The 23612-nt window shown below is 29.6% G+C and overlaps 3 protein-coding genes and 1 long non-coding RNA gene across 4 annotated transcripts in view; 1 reads left to right on the top strand and 3 right to left on the bottom strand.

Moving 5' to 3' along the window:
- Window positions 1–635: 635 nt before the first annotated feature.
- LOC106779913 lies at window positions 636–950 on the bottom strand. Its single transcript, XM_014668132.1, has one exon. It carries the CDS (start codon window positions 948–950, stop codon window positions 636–638), a length of 315 nt encoding a protein of 104 aa, XP_014523618.1.
- Window positions 951–5945: 4995 nt separating this feature from the next.
- LOC106779921 lies at window positions 5946–6443 on the bottom strand (the record flags this gene model as incomplete). The annotated part of the gene is made up of 1 exon (XM_022776140.1): window positions 5946–6443. A coding segment is annotated over one exon (498 nt), but the record flags the coding sequence as incomplete, so codon positions are not given.
- Window positions 6444–19690: 13247 nt separating this feature from the next.
- LOC106756610 (secoisolariciresinol dehydrogenase-like) lies at window positions 19691–20872 on the bottom strand. The gene is made up of 2 exons (XM_014639102.2): window positions 20780–20872; window positions 19691–20672 (listed from the first exon to the last, which is right to left on the bottom strand). The coding sequence occupies exons 1-2, from the start codon at window positions 20818–20820 to the stop codon at window positions 19901–19903; spliced, it is 813 nt and encodes a 270-aa protein (XP_014494588.1). The 5' UTR covers window positions 20821–20872; the 3' UTR covers window positions 19691–19900.
- LOC106756611 overlaps window positions 20785–23612 on the top strand; it is a 17656-nt gene continuing 14828 nt past the window's right edge. The window contains exon 1 of the long non-coding RNA XR_001375488.2: window positions 20785–20872. This is a non-coding gene — a long non-coding RNA (uncharacterized LOC106756611). The remainder of the gene's footprint in view (window positions 20873–23612) is intronic.

Below are 23612 nucleotides of genomic sequence, written 5' to 3' on the forward strand. Positions count from 1 at the left end.
GTAAAAATATTTACTAAGTAAAAGAAAGATGCTTACATGTATGCTTACATGTATTTTCCAAGTTATAACACTTAACATAAATGTTCCTTTTCTTTGTAAAAATACAATTTATTTTTGGATATTTAATTTTTTTTTGTAAAAAAGAAAGCCCATGGGCTGGCCCTAACCCACAGGGCTTTGGGGCTTTTTAGCCCTGGGAGCTTTTTTAATAAAGGTCTTTTTTGGCCCTAGGGGCTTTTTTGACCCTAGGGACTTTTTAGGACCAGGGCCTATTAGAGGACCTAATTGACAGCTCTAGTCATATATGAAATCCCAAAGAAAATGAAGTATAATGTTTGGATAAAATTGTGAATAAATATTAAAAAGAAAAGAAAATAAAGTTATGAAAGTTTTTGAGAAGTTGATAGAAAATCTTATTGAAAGCTGAAATATATAACAAGGAGAACAAAATTCCCTGCATAGAACTCAAACTCATCAAACTCAAATTCTCTTCCCATAGTTAGTGTTGTACAGGAATAGCAGGCAAGCTCAAATTCAGAAGAAAACTGAAAGGAAAATGGAAATTCTGTTCTAGTTAACATCGAAAAGAAAACCTAATTAAGAAGAACAAGAAAAAACCTCTTTTGGTACAGTGGTTAATGAATCTTCTTATTGTTTTCTTCGTTGTTGAGGAAGTCAAGCAACACAGTACTCTTGCACTTGGGGCATTTGGGATCAACCTCCGACAACATAACATACATGAGACAGCGAGGACAACCTACGAGAAGCATGGCCCTTGTTTCTTCAGCTTCACAAGACACGCACGAACTCTCCAACGATTGGACAGAAACCTGCGACGAACTGGAAGAAGAATCCGATGATAGATCCGAAGAAGACACGGAGCTTGCTGCCCTTGGAGGGGACAGGTTCAGACTCACTTCCAACCTTGGACTCCTTGCTCTCTTGCTCATCTCTCTTCACTTTCTCACTGTTTAACCTAAAATCAAAAATGGTGTTATTGTATAGTTTGAGCACACACACATATATATAGCATAGAACGAAGTTAAAGGGATAGGAAGGAATTGAAGAGAGAAGAAGGGTGCAGAGGGAGGTGATTGATGGTAATTCAATGACAGATTTAATGGTAGCGTAGAACAGTGAAGTAAAGCACAGTGTCATCATACATGGATGGATGACACCCTGCAACCTTTCACTTAGCTTCTAAACTTTTAGCAATGGCTATTATCCACATAGATACTATTTTTTTTATTATTATTATAAATTATACGTACAAACAAATAATTACTGAAACTTTTGTTTTACATTGTCTTTTAATTAAAGAAAATGATATTTTAACACCATTTTTTGACACCATTTTGACACTGTACACGTGTCAAAATGTGATTGGACGATTTCAAATTAAAAAAGTTGAGGCAGAGATATATCCGGAAGAAAAAAAACCAAAGTTTGTTTTTTTAATTTGAAATCGTCCAACCACATTTTGACACGTGTGCAGTGTTAAAATAGTGTCAAAAAATAGTGTTAAAATATCATTTTCCTTTAATTAATTATATATTGTTGAATAAATAACTTGTTAATACAATAAATAATTACATATTTCATCTTTAGCATAATTCAATCCAACAGAGATCTTTCTACATAAAATTTAATAGATACATAAAGATACGAGCTTGTTGAAAAACAGAAAAAAAATTGTATAGAGAAAGTGAAGAAAGAAGAAGTTGCACCCACATATATTATATAAAGACATTTGTTAGATGTAAATTTCAAAACTTACGTTAGATTATAATACATTTACTACAGCTCTTAGAGTGTTCCATATTAAAAAAAAAATTAATTTTAACTATAAAAATATTACGATATATTTTTCAATCCTACAAGATCAAATATTAATTTTTTACATATCTTACGTAACTAAATTCTAATAAAAATGTATTTTAGAGTTTTGCAATGAAATCATATAGATGTTTGATAACAAATTTATCATGTTAACGTTAAGTAGTAAATTTACTCATTACAACTTAATTGAATTTTTTGAAATAAGTAAGTCTCAAATGTCTAAACTAAAGAGAGAACGAAGAAGTTGTTCATTTAAAGTAATATATATTCTTAAACAATATTCTGAGTTCGAGTTTAAGAAATGAAAAAACATTTCATTAAAGATAATAGTTATTAATAATTAATGCTTTATTTGAATAACATGATTTAAGAAAGGTTTAAAAGGTAGGTGAAGGATGAGCATGGAACCCTAAAAAGTGGAAAACTCTTGAAAATAAAGAAAGTATACCTAACAATTGGCACCAACTGATCAGGAGAAAGAAGTATGGTTCATTAAAACCGATGAGAAAACGAGATACTTAAATTTCTTCACCAGATTCCATTAATAAGAACCAAATCTATCTTGAAGAGCTCACCTTCATATTTTATTTTAGCTCCACCGTTTTCAAAACCAGTTGGTCTTCGTCATATTTATTGAACGATGGATAGCATTCATTTGTATAACGAATTCGGCCAAGAGCATAAACAGGTACTTTATTATGTTGTAAAATCAGACTAGTTTAGACACAAAATTTACATTAATATTGAACATATACTAATACATTCTTTTTAACATATATTATTTTTACTCTCTATTGAAAAATTTGTCAAAGTAATGATCCATTAAACAAGACATGCAACATAGAAAAAAATGAGCTTTCTTAACTACAATAAGGAGTGTACAAAAGAGTGTGTAACTATCTTTATATTTTGTTTGATTTAAATTCTTTTGAAATTTAGTTTATTTGCATTAAAAAGGGTAGATTCTAATAAATATTTAAGAACATTGGTTGAAGAACTAAATATATTTATTTTAATTGGGATATGTAAAAATGCATCCTTCTATTTTTAATGCGTATATAATTTTCAATAAAAGGTTCGTTCTTCTTAATTTTGTAATTAGTATCTCATTTGGCTACACAAACCTAACAAAATTGCTTTATTATTTTATGAGAGTAGTTTTAAGCAAATGTTATTAATTCTCTAAAGAAACACATAGTGTAGTTTACTTGGTGGGTTTAAGTGAGACCACAATATTTTATGTAGAGTTTTCCTTTTTAAAATGTAAGTGGAATAAAATAAATAAAAAAATCTTAAATATGTAGCACAAATTGTACACATAAAAAGAGTAGAAAATAAAATACAAGGTAAATTAAAAAAAAATTATAAAATGAGAGGGCATAACAATCATTACTCTTCCAAAAAAACTAAAAAAAGAAATAGTAAACCGGAATACAAAAGATAATTATTTCTAATATTCATAAAGTATTTTTTTTTTCACTTATCTAAAATTTTAAATAACTATCATAGTTTCTAATATTCATTCCAAAACATATAAATAACATTTATTTTACTAACTAAAAAAATCATGTGCTACATATTAATATTATAACGTCATAAATTTCGAGAAATATTCACTTAACATTACGTTTAATACATATGCAATTAAATAGTGCCAAAGATGAAAAAAAAAAAAGTAATTTTAAAGAGACAAAAAGCAGAAAATTTTTACCATTATTCAATCATTTTACCTTAAATATATTTAAGCTTTAATTCAATAATGATGTGTAATAAACTAAAATGTCATAAACTACTTAACACCCACTGTTTAAAGAAATTTAAAATCATAATTTTCACAGACGATAGACATAAAAAGAAACACCATATTTTACATTTGAAGAGATTGAAATCAATTTCTCTATACTTAGAAGTACTTAGGAAAAGAAGATATATACTTAATTTATATATTCATACTCTCTCTCTCTCTCTCTCTCTCTCTCTATATATATATATATATATATATATATATATATATATATAGATATGTAATTGTGTTAGGGTTTTATACAGCTGAAAAGGACCAGATTGTTGTATGAAGAATAAAACTACCAAACCAACCTAACGACAGACTTGATCATGAAAATTCCCATGATCGGAGGATGAATTTGCAGGCACATAGAAATGGAGAAATGGTACAGTGACACCTACATTAATAGTATAATAAATAAAGTGAAAGTAATTACCAATATAATGTTGTCTTAATTGATGATAAATTTGGAGTTTGAGGCCCTCTGAATTTGGTTATCTACCTATATTAAACAACAATCAGAAAGAGAAAGCTGCTTCTGTCATTGAATTCTACGGCTATTTGTTGACGATGATACAAATGCACATTATTATACAGATATTGTGTTGTTGCTCTTTCAAACCATAACATTTAGGTAATAATAGTACAACCATAAAATTCATATTAGTTGGAATACATATCTAATAACTTCAAGATTTGGTTACATATCTAATAAGTATTTAAAAGAAAACTTACTATTCTAGTGAGAAATTAAATAGGAAAGTTGTAAATTTAATATGGCAAATGGTAAAACATTACTTTATATTCAAAACCTTTTGTTTCATAAATACAATTTAACCTTTTTCTCTTTTTCTGATAAAAGACAGGAAATAAGTACTGTTTGTATGGATGACTCTTTTCCTTTGGACAAAGGAGTGTGATCATACATAGTTTTTACTTATACTTTTGATAATATTTTTTTTACAATATTTTAATATCATTTACGTGTTATTTTGTGATTGGTTTAAAATTACTTTACAATCAATAATAATCATAAATACTAAGATGGACAAATCACAAAATGACATGTCGTTTATGTTAAAATATTATGAAGAAAAGTTGTCAAGTATAACTATCCAATTTTTATTATGTAATGTCTATTATTATTATTATATTATTTTCTTGTAGGACCACTTTTAATTTTTTATAACTTTTATTTTAAAGTTGTGACATAAATATGATTTTTGTTTTTGATTTTTTGATGATTGGGTTGATAATATAATTAAGATGTTTTTAATGTTGTATTGAAGTTGTGCATGTATATGTATTTTTTAAATTTTTATGTTTTTTATGGTTTTAATAAAATAATTTTTTAAAAGCTTATGTAAAGATTATTTGTTTTATGTTAATATTTTAGGATTTATGTATTTTTCCTTTTGTTCTATTATATGTTATGTGTGCTGAAAAAAGAAAAATCAACGGTAAAATGAAGATGAAGATAATAATAAGAATGATAATGTACAATTACGACATAATTCAGTGGTATCGCATCACTCGTACTGGACATGAGCCATACAGAGACCAAAAAGAAGACTACATGATGTATAAAATAAATAATTTTTTGTTTTACCATTACATTTATTTTTGTACAAATTTGATGTTTATGCATGTGAATTTGTTTCATTTAATCTATGAGCTTTATTTGTTATATATACTCCTATTCTTTATACAACAAAAATCATAATTACATTTTTTATTTTTTTCAACAGATATAATATATACAAGAACACAAAAAAACAAATATAAATAAAAATAGGGTTAAATATACTTTTAGTCCTTGAAGTTTCACTAATTTTTGATTTTAGTCCCTGCATGAAACATTGATGGCATTTCATCCTCTTAGTATGAAAACTCGTATTTTTAGTCCCTAAAAACAGACGCCGTTAGTTTTTTTGTGATATGGCTAACGGTCTGCCATGTCTTCTCTTTACACTGCTTGCCACGTAGAATTTTTTTTAATTTGAAATGAAATTAACCATTTTAGCACGTGTGTTGGTGAGTTATCAGATTGAATTAGGATTTTAGGTCAAAATCGTTTTTGGCAATTGGGGAAAACTGACGTTTCTGGAAACGTTTCTGCAATTGTACACAAATGAAACTGGATTGTGGTTCTGGCGAATCCAAAACCCTCGATCTCTTGTTGCTGAAATTGCAGTTATGAACAGGTTTATTGCATGCCTACCTCCCCCACCCCATAGACCACAGTATTCAAAACTAAAAACAAAATCTATGTCCAAATGCCCTAAAGCGACCAAGTCCGAGAAACACTCCATGAAAGCGATCAAAAATGCCCTAAAGACCGATGATGATAGCCACTACCGCTACTATGACTGTAACCATGACTATGGCTATGATGATGATCTTTACAACCAGTGTTGCGGCCAAAGGACCGATTTCTATTTGCAATTGAGGCATTGGAGTCCTTATCATCAAGCATCCCAATTGCCAAATCAGCGAGGGCCTTCCTAGCTCTTCGAAATTGGCCCTCGCCAATGCTCCTCTGATTCCCCAATGCATAGACAACAATCTCCAAAAGCTTCTGCCATTGGCGAATCTGCTCAATCCCATCACGAATAGCGTTACAAACATCCAAAGCCTTAACACTGCAGTCAAAGTAATCAGACACCATGCGATCCAAGGGAGGTCTCAACACCTGTGTCTTCTGGGCACGGACAATGGCTCTGAATTCCTCTTGGCAACACAGGAAGCAATCAAGGAGCTTCCCAACCCACGAGACTGAAAGCAAATCATCAGGGGCAACCCACGAGACTGAAAAACGTCAGTTTTTCCCAATTACAAAAAACGATTTTGACCTAAATCCTAATTCAATTCAATCTGATAACTCACCAACACGTGCTAAATGGTTAATTTCATTTCAAATTAAAAAAAATTCTACGTGGCAGGCAGTGTAAAGAGAAGACATGACAGACCGTTAGCCACATCACAAAAAAACTAACGGCGCCTGTTTTTAGGGACTAAAAATACGAGTTTTCATACTAAGAGGATGAAATGCCATCAATGTTTCATGCAGGGACTAAAACCAAAAATCAGTGAAACTTCAGGGACTAAAAGCATATTTAACCCATAAAAATATATAAACCCTTAACATACATATTAACATAAAACAAAGAAAATAATTGAATAAATTATTAAAACATCATTCTTTTTAAAATTATAACAAAAAAAAGTCAAATTATATATATATATATATATATATATATAATGATATTAGTGAAAATTAAAAGCTTTTATTACCCGCACAACAATCAATAATTAAATTAAAACAAAACAAAAATCATGTTTATCATTTAACGATTGCAACTAAAAAAAGTGTAAATTATATTTATTATATACGAATTTAGTTTAAAAAATGTAAAAGTTTATATTTATTATATATAACTATAAAAAAAAAATATAGATGCTTTTGTTTAGCACCCGCGCGACTTGAAGAAAATAATAATAAAATCATAAAAGTGAATTAAGTCAAACACGACTTCCATACACCTAAAATATGACTTTTTTAATACAAAATTATGATTTATAAAAACAACCATTTTCATAACAAATTAAAAGTTTGCCAAAATATTTGTCGTCGTCTTTTGTATTATTTACAATAGTTGTCTTGTAACTTTTAAACCTGTATGTCAGTGTAATGTTATCTTGTTTAAATTTGATCAAAATAATAATGAAATAGAAGGTAAACAAATGAGCTTTCGTAGAAAGTATTAACAAAATGTTATTAATATACTTTATTTATCATATATTGATTCGGTAAACATCCATTTATTTACTTAAAATAAATTTTATATTATGTGCTTAAATATAATCCTTTTTATATTTAGATAATATGTCTATCAACGATCAAGAATACATATTAAAGATGTTTTGAGATTAAAGTCAGTTCAAGTTCGATTAGTAACATAATTAATATTATTATAAATATGTCATAAAAGTTTCAACAATCATATATTTGATCTATATTTATAATTCTTTTTATGAACTTTTTAATCTAATTATGGTTCAATCCCCTTTAAACCTAAATACTAACTAGTTTATATCAATTGGATGTTTAGTTGATTCTAATTGTGATCAATAAGTTTCTTCTATACCCGATTGATCGATCGTGTTGATGTGGTCGATATGTATTGATACATATAATATATAAGTCTTCCAAATCTTAAGCTTGAGTAAAGACCAAAGCGAAAAAGGTTTATTCATGTTCAATTCTTCCTTTAGAATTATGACAATTGATAATGAATGGGTGTGTCGTCTTGTGAATCGTGATGACTTCTCGCAAATCATGTTATTAGCACTAGCACTAGCACTAAATGTGCAACGTTGTGTGTCCTTTACTATTTCATGGTGTTGTATGTGATGCTTGTGGTGGCATCACATGTCCCCTAAATTTTCCATAAATAAGGACTAGATGGTCTAGTTATTTTCACCTCTTTTGCTCGCGCATCTCTTCCTCCACCACATAATTATAATTCTTTCTTGTTCAAGGTAATATTGTTTGTCATTAACATCTCCTCGTTGAAAGGTTTCTCTGGACGAGAAGGTAGGGGGTATGGGGATGACATCTCTTCGTCATCACTAGTGCTTGGGTCATCATCCGTAGTGCTCGGGTCGTCATCACGTGATCAAGGGTTTCACAAGTGGAGCTTAGCAACAATAGATAACATTATTGCATTTGTGCATGTTACAAATAAGGGTTTAATGGGGTAAGGATCAACACAAGAGCATGAAGAAGGCCATGAAGGAGCGTACTGGCCACACCGTTAGGGAGATTCATGTCAACAACACAATTGAAGAGGACGAGTTGAATCTTCAAAAAATAATCATATTTGAGTGGGCTACACATTAAGTTTGTGAGTACACTACCTATTTTCAACAGGGTAGTGATATAGTAGACCTTACTGGCAGGACATACACTTTAAAGGATGAGGTTGTGCACCTTCGAGTATGTCAGGGTAACAAGTAAGTATGCCATAGTCTGGAGAAGTCGAAGTTAAACTTCTTTTTTGTGTACTCCTACTTTTTCACTAACTTATTCATGCGTGTTTAGTTCCAAAACTTTTAAACTCGAATCCCAAAGAGAGTTGAACGTTACTTCCACTTAACTTCATCTAAATGCATAAATAGCCACAAAAATGTTCTGGATATTGTGCAAGGCTTTAGACCTAACTCTTATCATGACTCTTTTCTTTCATACTTGTTCAAATGCATGAAAGCGATAGGTCTCTTTGATAAATACAACTGAAAAGAACCTTTTCCAATTCTTGATTGTCTCTTATAGATATTTAAGTATTGGTGTCTGATCCGTTTTCTATATACTTTCAAGCATGTTATATATATATATATATATATATATATATATATATATATATATATATATATATATATATATATACTTGGACAATAAGTCATGTTGTTCTTACATTAAGAGAATTTGAAATAGTAATTTGATTTACTTTTTTACACACTTTTTCGCAAGAAAAAAAAAACTAAGAATTAGGGGTTGGTTTCGAAAAATTAAAAGTTTTCTTATAATTATCAAAATAACTTAACAAATTCAACTCTTTCAAAATAAACAAATATACAAAATATAAAAGAAAAAAATATTGTACGAGAACTTAAAATAAGCCCCTACAATACAAGAAAAATGATACTTTGACACACATAATTTTTTTACATTTATTTGATATTATTTTTTTTTACTTTCTTTTTTTTTTCGAATAATTACAAAATTAGTTCACTCTTTTAATACCATTTTATCTTTGTTAGGTGTAACATCCCAATTTAGTAGTATAAAACTACTAAAATAAGACATGCATAAATGACAACTTACAAGTAATTTGAGACTATTAGAACAAGAAATCTTATCCTTTGAAGGACCAAAGACTATCTGTCCTATTGCTTTTCTCTCTCGACCAATCGATGGATCCCCTAAAAGACGTTCTCCCTGAGCTCACACCAGTTAAGGTGATCATTGCAAAAGAGAAACAACACAGACAGACAAACACAGGAGCAAAGGTAAGCTAGATATAAAAGAATTCGTATATTAGTATAACATACAATAGACACATAAATATTCAAACAAGAAAAACTAGTTCTGACATCCTAACATATTATAACCTAGACTTGATCGTCCGGACTTAGAATGATTGTCGAGCTATGGCGGGTTGTACACTAGTGGTGGCCTCTACTGCTTTGCAAAGTCATTGCCAATGGATTTCATCCTACCACACCCACGAGGTTAGTCTGTTCCGTACCTTAGAGCATACTGGAAGCCTCCAAGACTAAGACCTTCTGCTACTCCTCACGACATGGATAAATCCTCTGTATTGAGAATGAAAGACTATTGGAGTTTTAAGATAACCCCAAGACTGAGGTCCCTACGAACATTCTAAACTTACTTGAGTCTCACCGAGAGATCTCACTTTGGAACTTATTTTCACCACTTTGAAACTATACTTTTAATTTAAAACATAATCAATAGCATGATCAATCAAATACTATAATACACCATCATACATACTTCACACTGAGTCCAAAACTTCATTTAAATCAATCTATATTATTATCGATTTCTAACATTCCACACAGCCAATCATAGATCAAACATCATCTAAATTCAGTTCAATATCACAGTTCCACAATTTCATCTTCATAAGGTCAAATTAAACATAGTATATTTAATCTAAAACCTAAATTAGTTCAATTAATACCATAAACATAGAATCATCACACGTTTACACTATATTGCAAATTAAAACAAGAATCTAGCTTCCATTACTTCGATAAAGCTGATACAGTTTAAGAAAACCCCGACATTTGCTTCCACTCCAAGGAACCTTTAGAACAACCTACGAATCACCGATTGGTGATTGGAGACAAACTTTAGAACCCACATTAAGTCAAGAATTGAAGAAAGAAACCACTTGACACATGCAACTAGATTTCTTTGCATGATCAAGGATCAAGAAAATACCAAGAAAAAGGGATGAAAGCTCATTTGCTCTAAACGACAAACTGATCGGTTAGATTTGAAAACCTTAATGCAACGGTCGTTTAGAAACCTCATGATCATCAAATAGATGACTTAAGATCAAGAACTCTTATAGAAAGATAAAAAACTCTAGAAAAGTAATTTCTAAATAGATGATATGTTTTAAAATAATAAAACTCATTTATAACAAAACTATTTATTATAAAACCATTTAATATTAAAATAATTAAATCTCACTTTCACCATTTCTAAAATAATATTTTATAGGTTATTAGAATAAGTGTCTGAAATAAATATCAATATATTATATATCATGATATCCTTCCTCTGTCTACAAAAGTTTTAACCAATCCACCAACCCATCTATTTTTAAGATTGTGCTGTTAGAAAACAAAAGCAAGTGAATAGTAGACAGAAAAAGGAAGTGATGACTATGTATTACAATTTTCACCATTTTCCATTGTTTAGAAGAAGGAGTTGCAGTTTATGCCCCACTAAGGACAAAGTTCACAGTTACACGTAAAAGATATGATTGTGGAAGAGCAGAATGCAGAACCATTCTCAGCTTTAAACAAGGACACTGAACACCTGCTAAATACAGTTTTATCATTAATAGCAATAACAGAACTGGGTCGTGGTGATCAGATGCTCCTTCACTGCCTTTTCAGATTTAAAATAAATTATATAAAATTAATTTTAAATTTAATTCAATCTTACCAAATCCATTCACACTTACTTATATTTTACATTTTAAATTGATCGCATTTTAATTAATATTAAACTTTTAATGATGAACTTATTTTAACCAAAATTTATGTGAATATTGTAAATTAAAATAGACATTTTATGTTGTTCATGTGAAATTTTAGCTTGTAATAAACTAATTTTGCAATAATGTTATTGGTGCAATAATTAGCTTGTAATAATTTTCTTCTAAACATTTTATCCTTTGTTATTAATTTTTTGAAAAAGTTGAAAAAGCTAACTAGAATTAGATTATCGAATTCCTGGTGGGGTGTATGCTGTTCGGCGGCATTATTCAAGTTCAAAATTTGGTTTTCTGAGAATTATTTGGTATGTGGCAGTATTTTTTATAGTTGAGAATTTGATTTTTGAATGTTGAAATTTTAACTCATTTTTTAGTCTTAGTAATTTGCTTCACATTATGGATTTAAATCTTAATATTTTGTTTAGATTAATGAGAGGTGAAGAAAAGTAAGAATGAAAAAGAATTAAAAGTAAGATTCTTTAATTGATGGGATACAAAAAACTTAATTATATATTAATATTTTAAAAAAATATATTTTTAAATATATTTTAAAAAATAATTTGATTTAAAAAATATATTTTCAAAAATATAAATTAAAGTTAAAATCAAATTCAAATTAAGAAACACAATTGTTATAAAATTTTAATGAATAAAAAATTATATTTCATAATGAAAATATACTGAAATAAATGATAAAAGTTAAAGTAAATTTATTATTTTAATATTTTTATTTTAATTATTAATTATTTTAATTATTAATTATTTTAATACAAAACATATATTAACGTATCGATTTACGTTTCTTCCCATAATTAATTATGGATTTGGTGATAAGATAGTTTTCAAAACTTTTCCAATATATTTGTAAAGAATTTAAAGAACAGTGTTTATTTCAATTTTCGTACATTTTAGTTATGATATTTTGTTACCAGCCATATATGAAAAAAAAAAAAAACAGGGCTTGAAAAGTGAATTCTCAGTATGAACATTAAATATATCTGTTTTGATAAATAATGAAGAATTTTTTGAAATAGGTTTATCAGCGAAACACATTGAAATTATTGGCAAAATCTTTGGAAATTTTGCTTTTAATCACAGTTTCAGTATGAAACATGGATCAGATGAAAAATTCTTTGAAACACAGTACTGTGAGTCGAAGTCCTAGGTTTCATAAAACAAGTTAATAAAAAGTTTTAAGTTGAGTGTACCACTAATATTGAAAGATATTTTGCATAGAAAATTATGTGCTGTATTATTTTGCAGCTTAACGAAAGCACTCTGCCAGTACTTTTGGCTTAACTCGTTATCATCACTGAATAGTTGATTCCTCCATTGCAGGTCTTCTGTCACTTCACGTGCCAATATCACTTTATACAAAATATTATTAAATAGTAATAATATTATTATTACAACTGTTAAAACGTATAACCCGGCTTAACTCGACTCGACCCATCATAGATTGATCATTTAGGGTGTGTTTTTTTGGTAAGATTTGGAGGAGATGATTTGGAGGAGCTAATTTGAAGAGATGATTTGAATGGATTTTGGGATAATCCTTTTGTTGTTTTTTTGAGTGGATTTGTGGGTAATTGAAAGTGAATTTGAGAGTAATGTTTGTAAGAATTAGTATAGGATTTGATTGATGTGACAGATTTAAAAGATTAGTTTAATTGGTAAAAATTGAAGATTACCAAAATGCCCCTAATTATTAAAATAATATAAAATGTTATTTATTAATTTTATATTTAATTGTAAAAATGTTTATAAAAAGTAAAATATTAAAATTAATTATTAAAGTTGATTTTAAAATGTAAAAAATTTTGTAATTTAGTAATATAATTTAATCATAATTGATATAGTTTTATAATTTTTTGTTTTTATAATCAAATTGAATATTCATAATAAAAAAAATGAATATATCAATAATATAGTTATCTAAAAATAGAAAAAATATAAAATTTATTTAATTAAAAAAATATATGAAAATATATGAGGTAAGAATATGTTATCAAGAAAAAAGTTCAATAATAATAACTTCTAAAAATGAAAATATTATATATGTATACCAACTTTCATCAAAGTAAAAAATAATTTATATTTTTAAAGGAATAGTTTTTAAATGTCAGAACAATGGCATTTAACGTAATAAAAACAATATAACTATGGAACGAGTGGGTTACAGATAGATTAAATAAGACATTTCTTCAGAAATCATCTCAAATCCGCTCATAGGCACGAGATGGAAAAAAGTATATATCCTGCAAATCATTGCTTTTACTGCTCACAAATCCGCACAATCGAACATAGAAATTCATTCAAATCCATCTTTGCTAATTTGCACCTACAGTAAATCTTTGCAAACGAACACACGATTAGTTAGTCAACCCAACCCGGTTCATTTATTAGCGAGCCGAAAAAATTCGAACTCTACCCGACCCACCACGGGTTGGTGGGTTAGATGGGTTGACTCATTGGCTCACTTAACTTTTTTTCACCCTTTTCTTCTAAAATTCTTATAATATGTTACTTTGATCGATCAAATTGAAACAGTAATAATTGCAGCAATTGATATAAAAGAAGCTAAAAGAAATTGAAGAATCTAAATTTTTAGTAGCATGTGTTTACTTTGTATTTATTAATATAAAAAAATTAAAGAATCTTAGTTATCATAAGTAACATGTGTTTATTTTGAAATTATTAATATAAAAAAAACTAAAAAATCTTAGTTACAGGATGTTTTATATATAGGATATTTTATATGATTTTATATTGCTATGATCGTGTATATTAAATAATGAAAATTGTTTGATGAAGTGATTAAGTGATTGTAAAAATATTGTGTAAATTTTCCGTGTTATTAATTATTGAAAGTATTGTAAAAATATTGTATATATAGGATGTTTAAATATCGTACATATATTTTACATATAGGATGTTTAAATATTGTAAAAATATCGTATATGTTTCAATATTGTATATATATGATGTTTAAATATTATAAAAATATTGTATATATAGGATGTTTAAATATTGTACAAATATCGTATATGCTTAAATATTGTAAAAATATTGTATATATAAATGTTTAAATATTGTATATGTTTAAATATTGTAAAATTATTGTATATATAGGATGAGTTATATGATTTTTCCGCGTCAGGGTTTGATTTGCAGAGGAGAACTTAGGATTTGATTTGTAGAGGGAGACTTTTGGAAAGATAACAGCAAGAAAGACTCTATTGCTAAATAAAGGTTGTGCGTTTTGAATAATTAATTTGATTTCAATAAAAAAAGTTTTTGAATAATTAATTTGATTTAATTAAAAAAATAGGTGTGTTGATGAGCCAATCCGACCCACCACGGGTTCAACCCGTGTGAGTTGGGTTCTTAATGAGCCGGGTCAAAATTGGCTCGCATCAAAATTTTCCCATTTTTTTCCAACCCAACCCGACTCAAACCCGTGGTGAGCCGGATTGGCTCACAGGTTTCAACCCATTTTCATGGCACTAATAATTATGGTTACAAGTAAACTTTTGTAAACTTTAACCTCTTTCAACTCTACAAAAATTTGTAAAGTAAGGTTTACACTAGTCATGTAATTGACTTTATTTTTAATTGATGTGAAACTTTCAACAATTATTAAATAAAATAAATAAATTAAAATAAAAATTAAAAAGAAAACCTTGGAAAATTGATTAAAAGTTTTTTAATTGATTTTCAAAAATTCAATTAAAATTCGTAATCGATTTTTGAAAACTAATTAATTGTTAATGAAAAATATAGAATTGAAATTTTGGAGGTGTAGAAAGAAACCAAAGAGGTGCAAAAAGAAGCATTCACTCCTTAAATAACCAGGAGTGATTCTTCCTGCACCTCACTGACTTCAGCCTGCACCTCCTATTTTTTTTATATTTCCAACTATAACCTTCCTCCTCTCTCTGCCACATCTCAGATTTGCAAAATTTTACACCCCTTTTCTCTCCCTTCCTTTTCTTCACCGCATTTCATATCTAAAAGTCTACACCTCTTATTTTTTTTCCTCTCTTCAGGTGCTCTTTCCCTCCTCCCTTCTCCTTCATTTTTTACCATTCTCGCTGCTGAGTGGTCGTTCCCTCCCCTCCTTCCTCCCCTCACTTCTTCTCACAAATTTCACATCAAGCTTATTATTGCATTTGTGCTTTATTTACGGCTTGTGGATGGCAGAATGGTGGAGGGGACAAAGTCAGATGCTTTAACCGCAGTTGGAATTGCGATTAAGGTCCCGTCGCACTTGGAAGTGCGGACGAAAAGGTGCTGCAGTTGAAGTTGCGGATAATGGGAGTCGCATTTGGAAGTGCGGTCGATCGTCGCCAACCGCACTATGAGTTGCGGTTCTGAGATTCGCTGTGTTGTGGTTCATTAACATGTTCTATGGAATTTGCAAACTTTCCTCACGCACCTCCACACCAATAGTCGCACCTCCCAAGTGTGACCCCCACAAGTGCACCTCCCAAGTGCGGTTTAGCACCGCGCCGCACCTCCCGATCTCACCACCTCTACCAGATCTGAACCTAGATCAACCATCACAACCCCAGATCAACCAGCCCCAAATCAATCTTAAACAGTGAATCCCAAACAACAACTGGTGGAAGAGAGGAGTGATGCAGCAAAGAAGGAAGAGGGTGTACGTTTTTAAAATATGTGAAATGCGGTTAATGACAAATAGGTCAATCTTTAATCAATGCATAACTAACCGTTAGCTTTTCCAAATTTCAAAATATTCCTTATTTGTCTGAAGGATAAAATGGTAAAATGGAAGGTGTAAGAAGAAGGAGGTGAACAAGTTAAAAGAAACAAGTTAACCAATCGTGTTAAAGAGAATAAGACGTGTTAAAGGGAACAGGTTAATCCATCGTCTTAAAGGGAACAAGTTAATCTATCGTCTTTACATTTCTCTTAAGAGCAAATCTCTGGAAGGGAAGAAAAGCCTAAAGTTATTTGTTGAGAAACATTGTCTAAGTAAAAAAGCATATGCAGTCAGTAAATAAAATTATCCCGTTGAATCATTATAGTTATCGATGATTATAGAAAAGAAAAACTCAAAAAAATAAAAATAAAAATAACACATGGTGGACAATTTGAACAAAATATATTTTCACATGGAACAACAAAATACACTGTTTGATGTATGTTAAATTAGAACAAAATAATAAATTAATTTTGAGTTGAATTATTTTCTTATGTTTAAATTTTAATAGTCGATATAAATATGCATATCGAAGTTATGTGTATTAGTCGTTTGACTAGAATAGAATAGAAGTTACCTGATGCTTAAAGTTTTGTTTTATACTTGAATTTTAATCATGTCATTTTGTTGACATTTTTCGTGTAATAGGACAGGTTAAGAAAATTTACCAACATGTCTCTTAGATATTAAAATACTATATTTAATATTGCGTCTTTTAAGATTTTGTATTAAAGAAGATATCGGATATTTTGTAGGAACATTTAAAAGTGATAAATTTTTATAGTTTATCTCATTTAAATTCTCAACAATTGTATAAAAGTTAGGTTTGTTTGTCGATTATATGGAGACGGTAAGTTTTCAAATTCTAAATTTGAACATAAAGTTAAAATTCGTATATGTTTTAAATTCTAAAACATCTTAATTCTCAAATTTAAATTCTAAATTTGAACACAGTTAAAACTCGTTTATGTTTCAAATTGTAAAATATTTTAATCCTCAAACATAAAAATAATGGATATAATTATTTTAATCAAATGGTCAACTTTTTTTTATTTGTATTTTAGGATGACATTTCAATTAAAATGTTTCAAGATATAAACCATTAATTTAAAATATCATTTAATATGTAAAAAATACATATAATTAGATTATAATAAATAGGCTTAATAATTATTTTGGTCCCAATTTTTGTTAGGAATATTCAAAATGGTCTCCATTTTATTTTTTTGTTCAATGTAGTTCTCAAGAATATAATTTGTGTTTATTTTAGTCTTTTTTTGTTCAATGTAGTCCTAAAGAATGTAATTTCTGTTTAATTTAGTCCTTATTTGTGGTTCATGGAGTTTGTAAAAAGAACTAAATAAAACAAAAAAATGACTAAATTGAACACAAATTATAATATTTAAGATTACATTGAACAAAAAATAAAAATTGAGACCATTTCAAATTTTTCTAATAAAAATTTGGATCAAAATAGATATTAATTCTAATAACTATCGTGACAACAAAAATTGATATTAACGAGAATGTAATGACTAAAATCTATGGTAAATCAAAATTACCAACAACGAAAAAAACTGTTCTTCAACCTTCCTCTTTTTCCTTTATATTTCTATTTTGATCAATTCTGACATCGATGAGTCCCAGACAACTACCACTCCAACCAGTTTAAACTTTATCTTCCAAACCTAAAAAATAAGAAAAATGAAACGTATAGATATTAAACCCAACATATTGAACTTCATCTCCAATTACCAAAAATCTAAAATTTTATTTCGAAGATAGAAATTACAAGGAACCATTACTCAAAGGGGGAAGAAACCCATGTTGATGATGTTCGCAGCTTCGTTCTCGACAAAGCAACACAATGTTGCAATACCCTGTTTTCACGATTCTCAAATCTGAGAGACAAAGAGGAAAGGAAAGAAAGACGTCGTCAATGTCGGTGATGTTCCCAATTCTTGGTGTCGTTAAATCAAGAATAACAGGGATAGACAAGACAAAAGTAGTATGAGAGACATCGTAAGACACTTGCAGCGGTGTGAGCAGGGGCTCTCCAGAGAATCAAAAATGCGAACGCCACATAAGAAAAAGAAGAAAATCTCATTGGTGATGTTGGTGGCATGTTTAATCTCCGACATGATGAGCTCGGTCAATGGCAAGAGGCAATGGTGATGAGGCCCTAGGTTCCAGTTGCGGTGAGTTACCCATGGAAGATGAAGAAACTGCACGCAAGATTTAAGTGAAAATTTTGCTGTAAATGAAAAATGTATTATCATATTTTTTCACAGTAATAAATCTATTGCTGATTAAAAGTTCAAAATGATAATTAGTAAATTCAAATTTAACAACATATTAATTTTTGTTGGTAATTTCAATCATTCTTTTAGTGTATATTTATTTATTTTTAAAGTTTGGAACTATATCAAAATTTAAAACTGAAATAAATTTCAATTTTATTTTCAAATTTAAAAATAAAATATATTTAATTAAAACAAATTAATATAAAAAAATCTCCAATGGCCTAAAATGAAGGAAAGAGTTATTAAAGAAGTATTTCGTATATTGTTTAAAGTATGAAATTATTTTTTGAAATACTTTAATTTTTTTATATTTATTTGATATTATTTTTATTTATTTTTTATTCTTTTTTTTAAACTATAAAATTTTATAATTTTTGAACTATTTTATCTAAATATTATGTGTGAAATGAATGTACGTAATATTATTATTTTTAAAATATTTATATACTCTTAAGATATGATAGGATTGATGTAGTCTTGCAAGTGATGTCTCCCGACAATTCTTCTCATGATATTGTTTTTGCAAGAGGCTTTCACCTCTTTTTTTATTTTTTTTTTGTAATTCTTAACTTATTGCTACTAAAAACATAATTTACTTTAAGTAATAATTAAACAAATTGAACTTCTTCTATCCTTTTTAATATTTATTAGTTATTTGATGCAGTAAGTTAAAAAAGAAAAATCTTTCATGTGATATACTTTAATAATCACTGAAGAAAGATTTGATGATGGGTTAGATTTCACTGTCAGATTTTATTGTTTGCTTACATGTCTACATGATGACTACACTTTTTTAATTGGAAAATGATATTTTCACATCATTTTTGGACATCATTTTGACACAATGTGGTTGGACGATTTTAAATTAAAAAAACAAACTTTGATTTTTCTCTTCCAAATATACTCTTACTTCAACTTTTTTAATTTGAAATCGTCCAATCACATTTTGACATGTGTGCAGTGTCAAAATAATGTAAAAAAATGGTGTTAAAATGTCATTTTTCTTTTTTAATTATCGCTCTTGAAGATTTTATGATGCTTATGTCACAGATTCTTTCCCCACTTTCTTTTAGAAATATAAAAAATCACTTCTGTTAACACATTTTACTCCTGTAAATGTTAAAACATTATCCTTTTCCCTCATTTCCTTTAGAAATATAAAAAACCATTTTTGATAGGTGCATGTCAGTCTTATAAATTTCAAAATAATATTAACGGATGCAAATAAATTATTTTATTGTTTTCTTTTTTAATTGTAAAAGTGATCAGCATGTGCTATAGTACTCAAACGACACATAAGGGGACAAAGCAGTTACCCTCAATCACTTTCTGCACTCTCTGCACCATTACAACCACAACTCAACGAAGCAAACTGGTGAATGTTATTCAACACAGCGATTGAAACACTCAAAACCACAAAAAAAAAGACCTAAACTTGTGACTCAAACGCACACAAACCAGAATTCAGCACAGTGAAGCCTCCATCCACAAGGAGGTCATGACCACTAACATACTTGGACTCATCACTCGCCAAGTAAACCACAGCTTCAGCCACATCTTNTGNTTTCAGAGTNACACCTTTCAGATTCGAATAAAGTGCAGCAATCCCCTCATCGTCAGTCTTCAGAAACGTCTTACTCATCGCCGTTGGAACTACGTAAGGAGACACACAATTCACNCGTATTCCCAAGGGTCCAAGCTCCACTGCAGCGTTTCGCACCAGCCCCACAACGCCATGNTTCGAGCACGTGTAAGCGTGTGAAGCCANGCCACCTAAGCGTCCACACACGCTTGANGTGGCGATTATNCTGCCACGTCGAGAAGGGGCCATTACCCTCGCCGCATGCTTCATTCCGAGGAAGACGCCGACCAAGTTNACGTTAATCACTTCCTGGAAATCGGACATTTTGTTGTGCATAATGCTGGGGTTCCACACTCCTNNGATCCCTGCATTGTTGTGCATGATGTCTAGTTTCCCGAACCTAGAAACGGCTGTGTTCACTGCATGTTCCACGTGTTCCTCTTTTGTGACGTCGCAGTGGACGTAGATGGAGGAGTCTATTTCCTTGGAAATTGAGTGACCTAACTCGTCTTGGATATCAGCGATGACTACTTTGGCTCCATGCTTCGCCATCAGTTTCGCCGTAGTCTCCCCTATGCCACTTGCTCCGCCTGTGATCAACGCCACCTTCCCTTCTAATCTGTTTTCCAATTTGTGTTTAACAACTCAAATCACAGTTACGATGGATATATGTTTTTACTGTAACAAAAAGGAAAACGGTGAAGAGATTTTGGGTTGGTTGGTTACCTTCTGGCAACTGCAGAGGAGACTAGTGAAACACTTCCCATGATTCTTGTAGTTCTTTGTTTTTCAACCACACAGCTTCTTCAGTGAGATGTGGTAAGTTTTTCTTTCTTCCATTTCTCATATTTATACAAGAGAGATTCATGATATTTAAATTATTTTGTTATCAAATTTTCATCGCTTTTTAAATATTGCGTTGAGATAAAATAATTAAAATATTTTATATTTNAATTTTATTAATTAAAGTAATTGAATTTGCCTCTTAAGATAATTTTTCATTTTATAAATATGTATTTTGAAATTAAAATTTACAACATAATATTCGTTATATTTAAATATTAAAATATTGAACAATTTAAATTTTTCTTACAATGTGTCCTGAGTGAGTAGCTTAGACTTAGTCAATAAGAAAGACTAGATCCTTGTCTACATGAATTAGAGAAAAAAAATCTACAATGATTAAAACGATCTTAAAAGAAAAGTCCCCAACCTCAAAAAGGTAACAAATAATTGACTTAACTCAAAATTTGTATTGAGTCAACTCAGGACAAAGATCTAATGATTTAAGTTAATAATTAAGTCAAATTGATTTGAGAAAAAAATTTAATCGACATATACTAGAAAGAAGGACCAAGTAGTATCATATAACCTAAACTGTTCAATTTAAAGAATTAAGTTCAGTTGATGCATGTTAAAGGTTGAGCCGATCCGTTATGTTGAGTAATCTAAATTCAATGGTCAAGTAAGGTTGGCTTGACTAAATTTCAAGATGAGTTGGCTTGACCAAAGGTTCAACCAAGTTGAGATAGATGAACCTAGGGTTGAATCGAGTCAGTACAAGTCATAGGTTGAGTCGAAACAATACAAACCAAAGGAGCTGAAGGTTAAACTGAGTTGGCCCAATTCAAAATTTAAGTAGGTCAAAAGTCAAGCTGAGTTAACCCAGCCAAAGGTCGAGTCGGTCTAAATTGAAGGATGACTCATATTAGTTGGCCAAACAATTGAGTCAATTTGGCTTGACCTAAAGGTAGACCTAAGTTGGTTCGAATAGGTCGATCCAAGTCAACTTGTGCCAAAGATCAACTTGAGTCAGTTTGATCAAATAGTTCGATCGAAGGTCGACCTAAATGGGTTCAATAGAAGGTCAACCAATGTCATTCAGGTTGAAGAATCTTGACTTAAGTCAATGCTTGGCCAGAGTTGTTTGGGTTGAAGAATCTTGACTTAACTCAATGCTTGACCAGAATTGTTCAGGTTGAAGGCTTGACCAGTTGACTTGAGCTAACTCGTCTCAAGTTCGAGCTAGGACTAACTTTATTCTACCTTTTCAAGTAGAATGTCTTGTATTTAGGATTTAATTAAAACTTAGGTCAAATCTATTTTAGTCCTTTTTTATGTCTTTGATTTAGTGAATTATTAAAAAGGAGACTTATTTATGAGTGGGTTAAGGCTAGTCTATTTGTCAAATTGACACCTCTAATATAGAAAAAGTGAATTATTTTAAAATTTAATTTTTTTTTAGTAAATTTCAGACTTTACTGTCTGAGTTTTTTTTTTTTTTTTCATTTAATGGACTAATAGAATTTTCCAATACTTATTTAAGAGTGAGTTCAACCTAGCCTATAGATCATTTATCAAATTTATAGTTCTAATATTGGAAAAAAGACTCGTTATGAAATTTTAGTTTTTTTTAAGTGAATTTCGTTATTAATAGTGAATTTTTATAATATGAATTCATATATCTAATAAAATAAAATTAAATTGTGTATTAAATCGTAAACTCTCTTTATCTCTGTTATATATTAAGTTTATTAATATTAATATTTAAAAGTATCACCACTCTTTCTTACGTTAAGATTGATACGTATACTCTAATTTCGAAGATGAAGAAGACTTTACCATCAATCCAACACTTGGAGAATATGTTAAACAAAGTGGTAACAAAAGAAGACCTAATTTGCAGGAGAATAATGATTGGAAATATTCTATACTATGCGTAGTTTGAAAGGAGGAAATAATTAATCATATATTCTTTTGTTGTTACGTGGCTGAACGAGTGTGGCATGTGCGACTGATGAATGTAAGAGCAATACATCATAGCCAAGCAAAAGGATCATTTTCAACAATTACAACTTAATATCAAAGGAAATAGGAACTTAATATGAATGTTGTCTATCCTTATAATTTAGAGCTCGACATAGTAGGTAGAGACAATATCATGGTAAGGTTCGGAAGCTGTAAATTGAAATAGTGAAGTGATTATAATCCTGATCAAAGGTTCTGCAAACTGCATAATGAAATGGAACTGGTAGTTGTGATGGACCTAGATTTGGAATGTGGTATAGGCACACAGGCATATTCCTAGTGTTCTCCCTGTCATTCTCAACCTACTCCTCAACAACCACCTAATATTATTATATGGGGTAAAGTATTTGTACCAGAAACAACAACAATGGATAAGACATGTTGGTGGGAAGAGATGTTGTGGAACATTAATTGCTTATAATCACAGATAATAATCCAAATGTTATTCGGAAGCAAAAGGTACCAGAATCTTATAAACATCTAAGTTTATAAAAACTAAAAATATATTTCACTCTATTAATAAATTATATTAAAGGCATAATGATACACTAAAATAAAAGCCATATGTTTAAAAATAAAGAAAATAAAATTTGGTATCTTAAATATATATATATATATATATATATATATATATATATATATATATATATATATATAGTAATTTATTTTAATATTACAATAACTGGTACTAGTACTTGAAGTTGAAAATAAAATAAAGTAGATGACATTTATTGTATGAGGTTGTAATAAA

The sequence above is a fragment of the Vigna radiata genome, chromosome 2 (assembly GCF_000741045.1).
Source record: "Vigna radiata var. radiata cultivar VC1973A chromosome 2, Vradiata_ver6, whole genome shotgun sequence".
Classification (NCBI taxonomy): domain Eukaryota; kingdom Viridiplantae; phylum Streptophyta; class Magnoliopsida; order Fabales; family Fabaceae; genus Vigna; species Vigna radiata.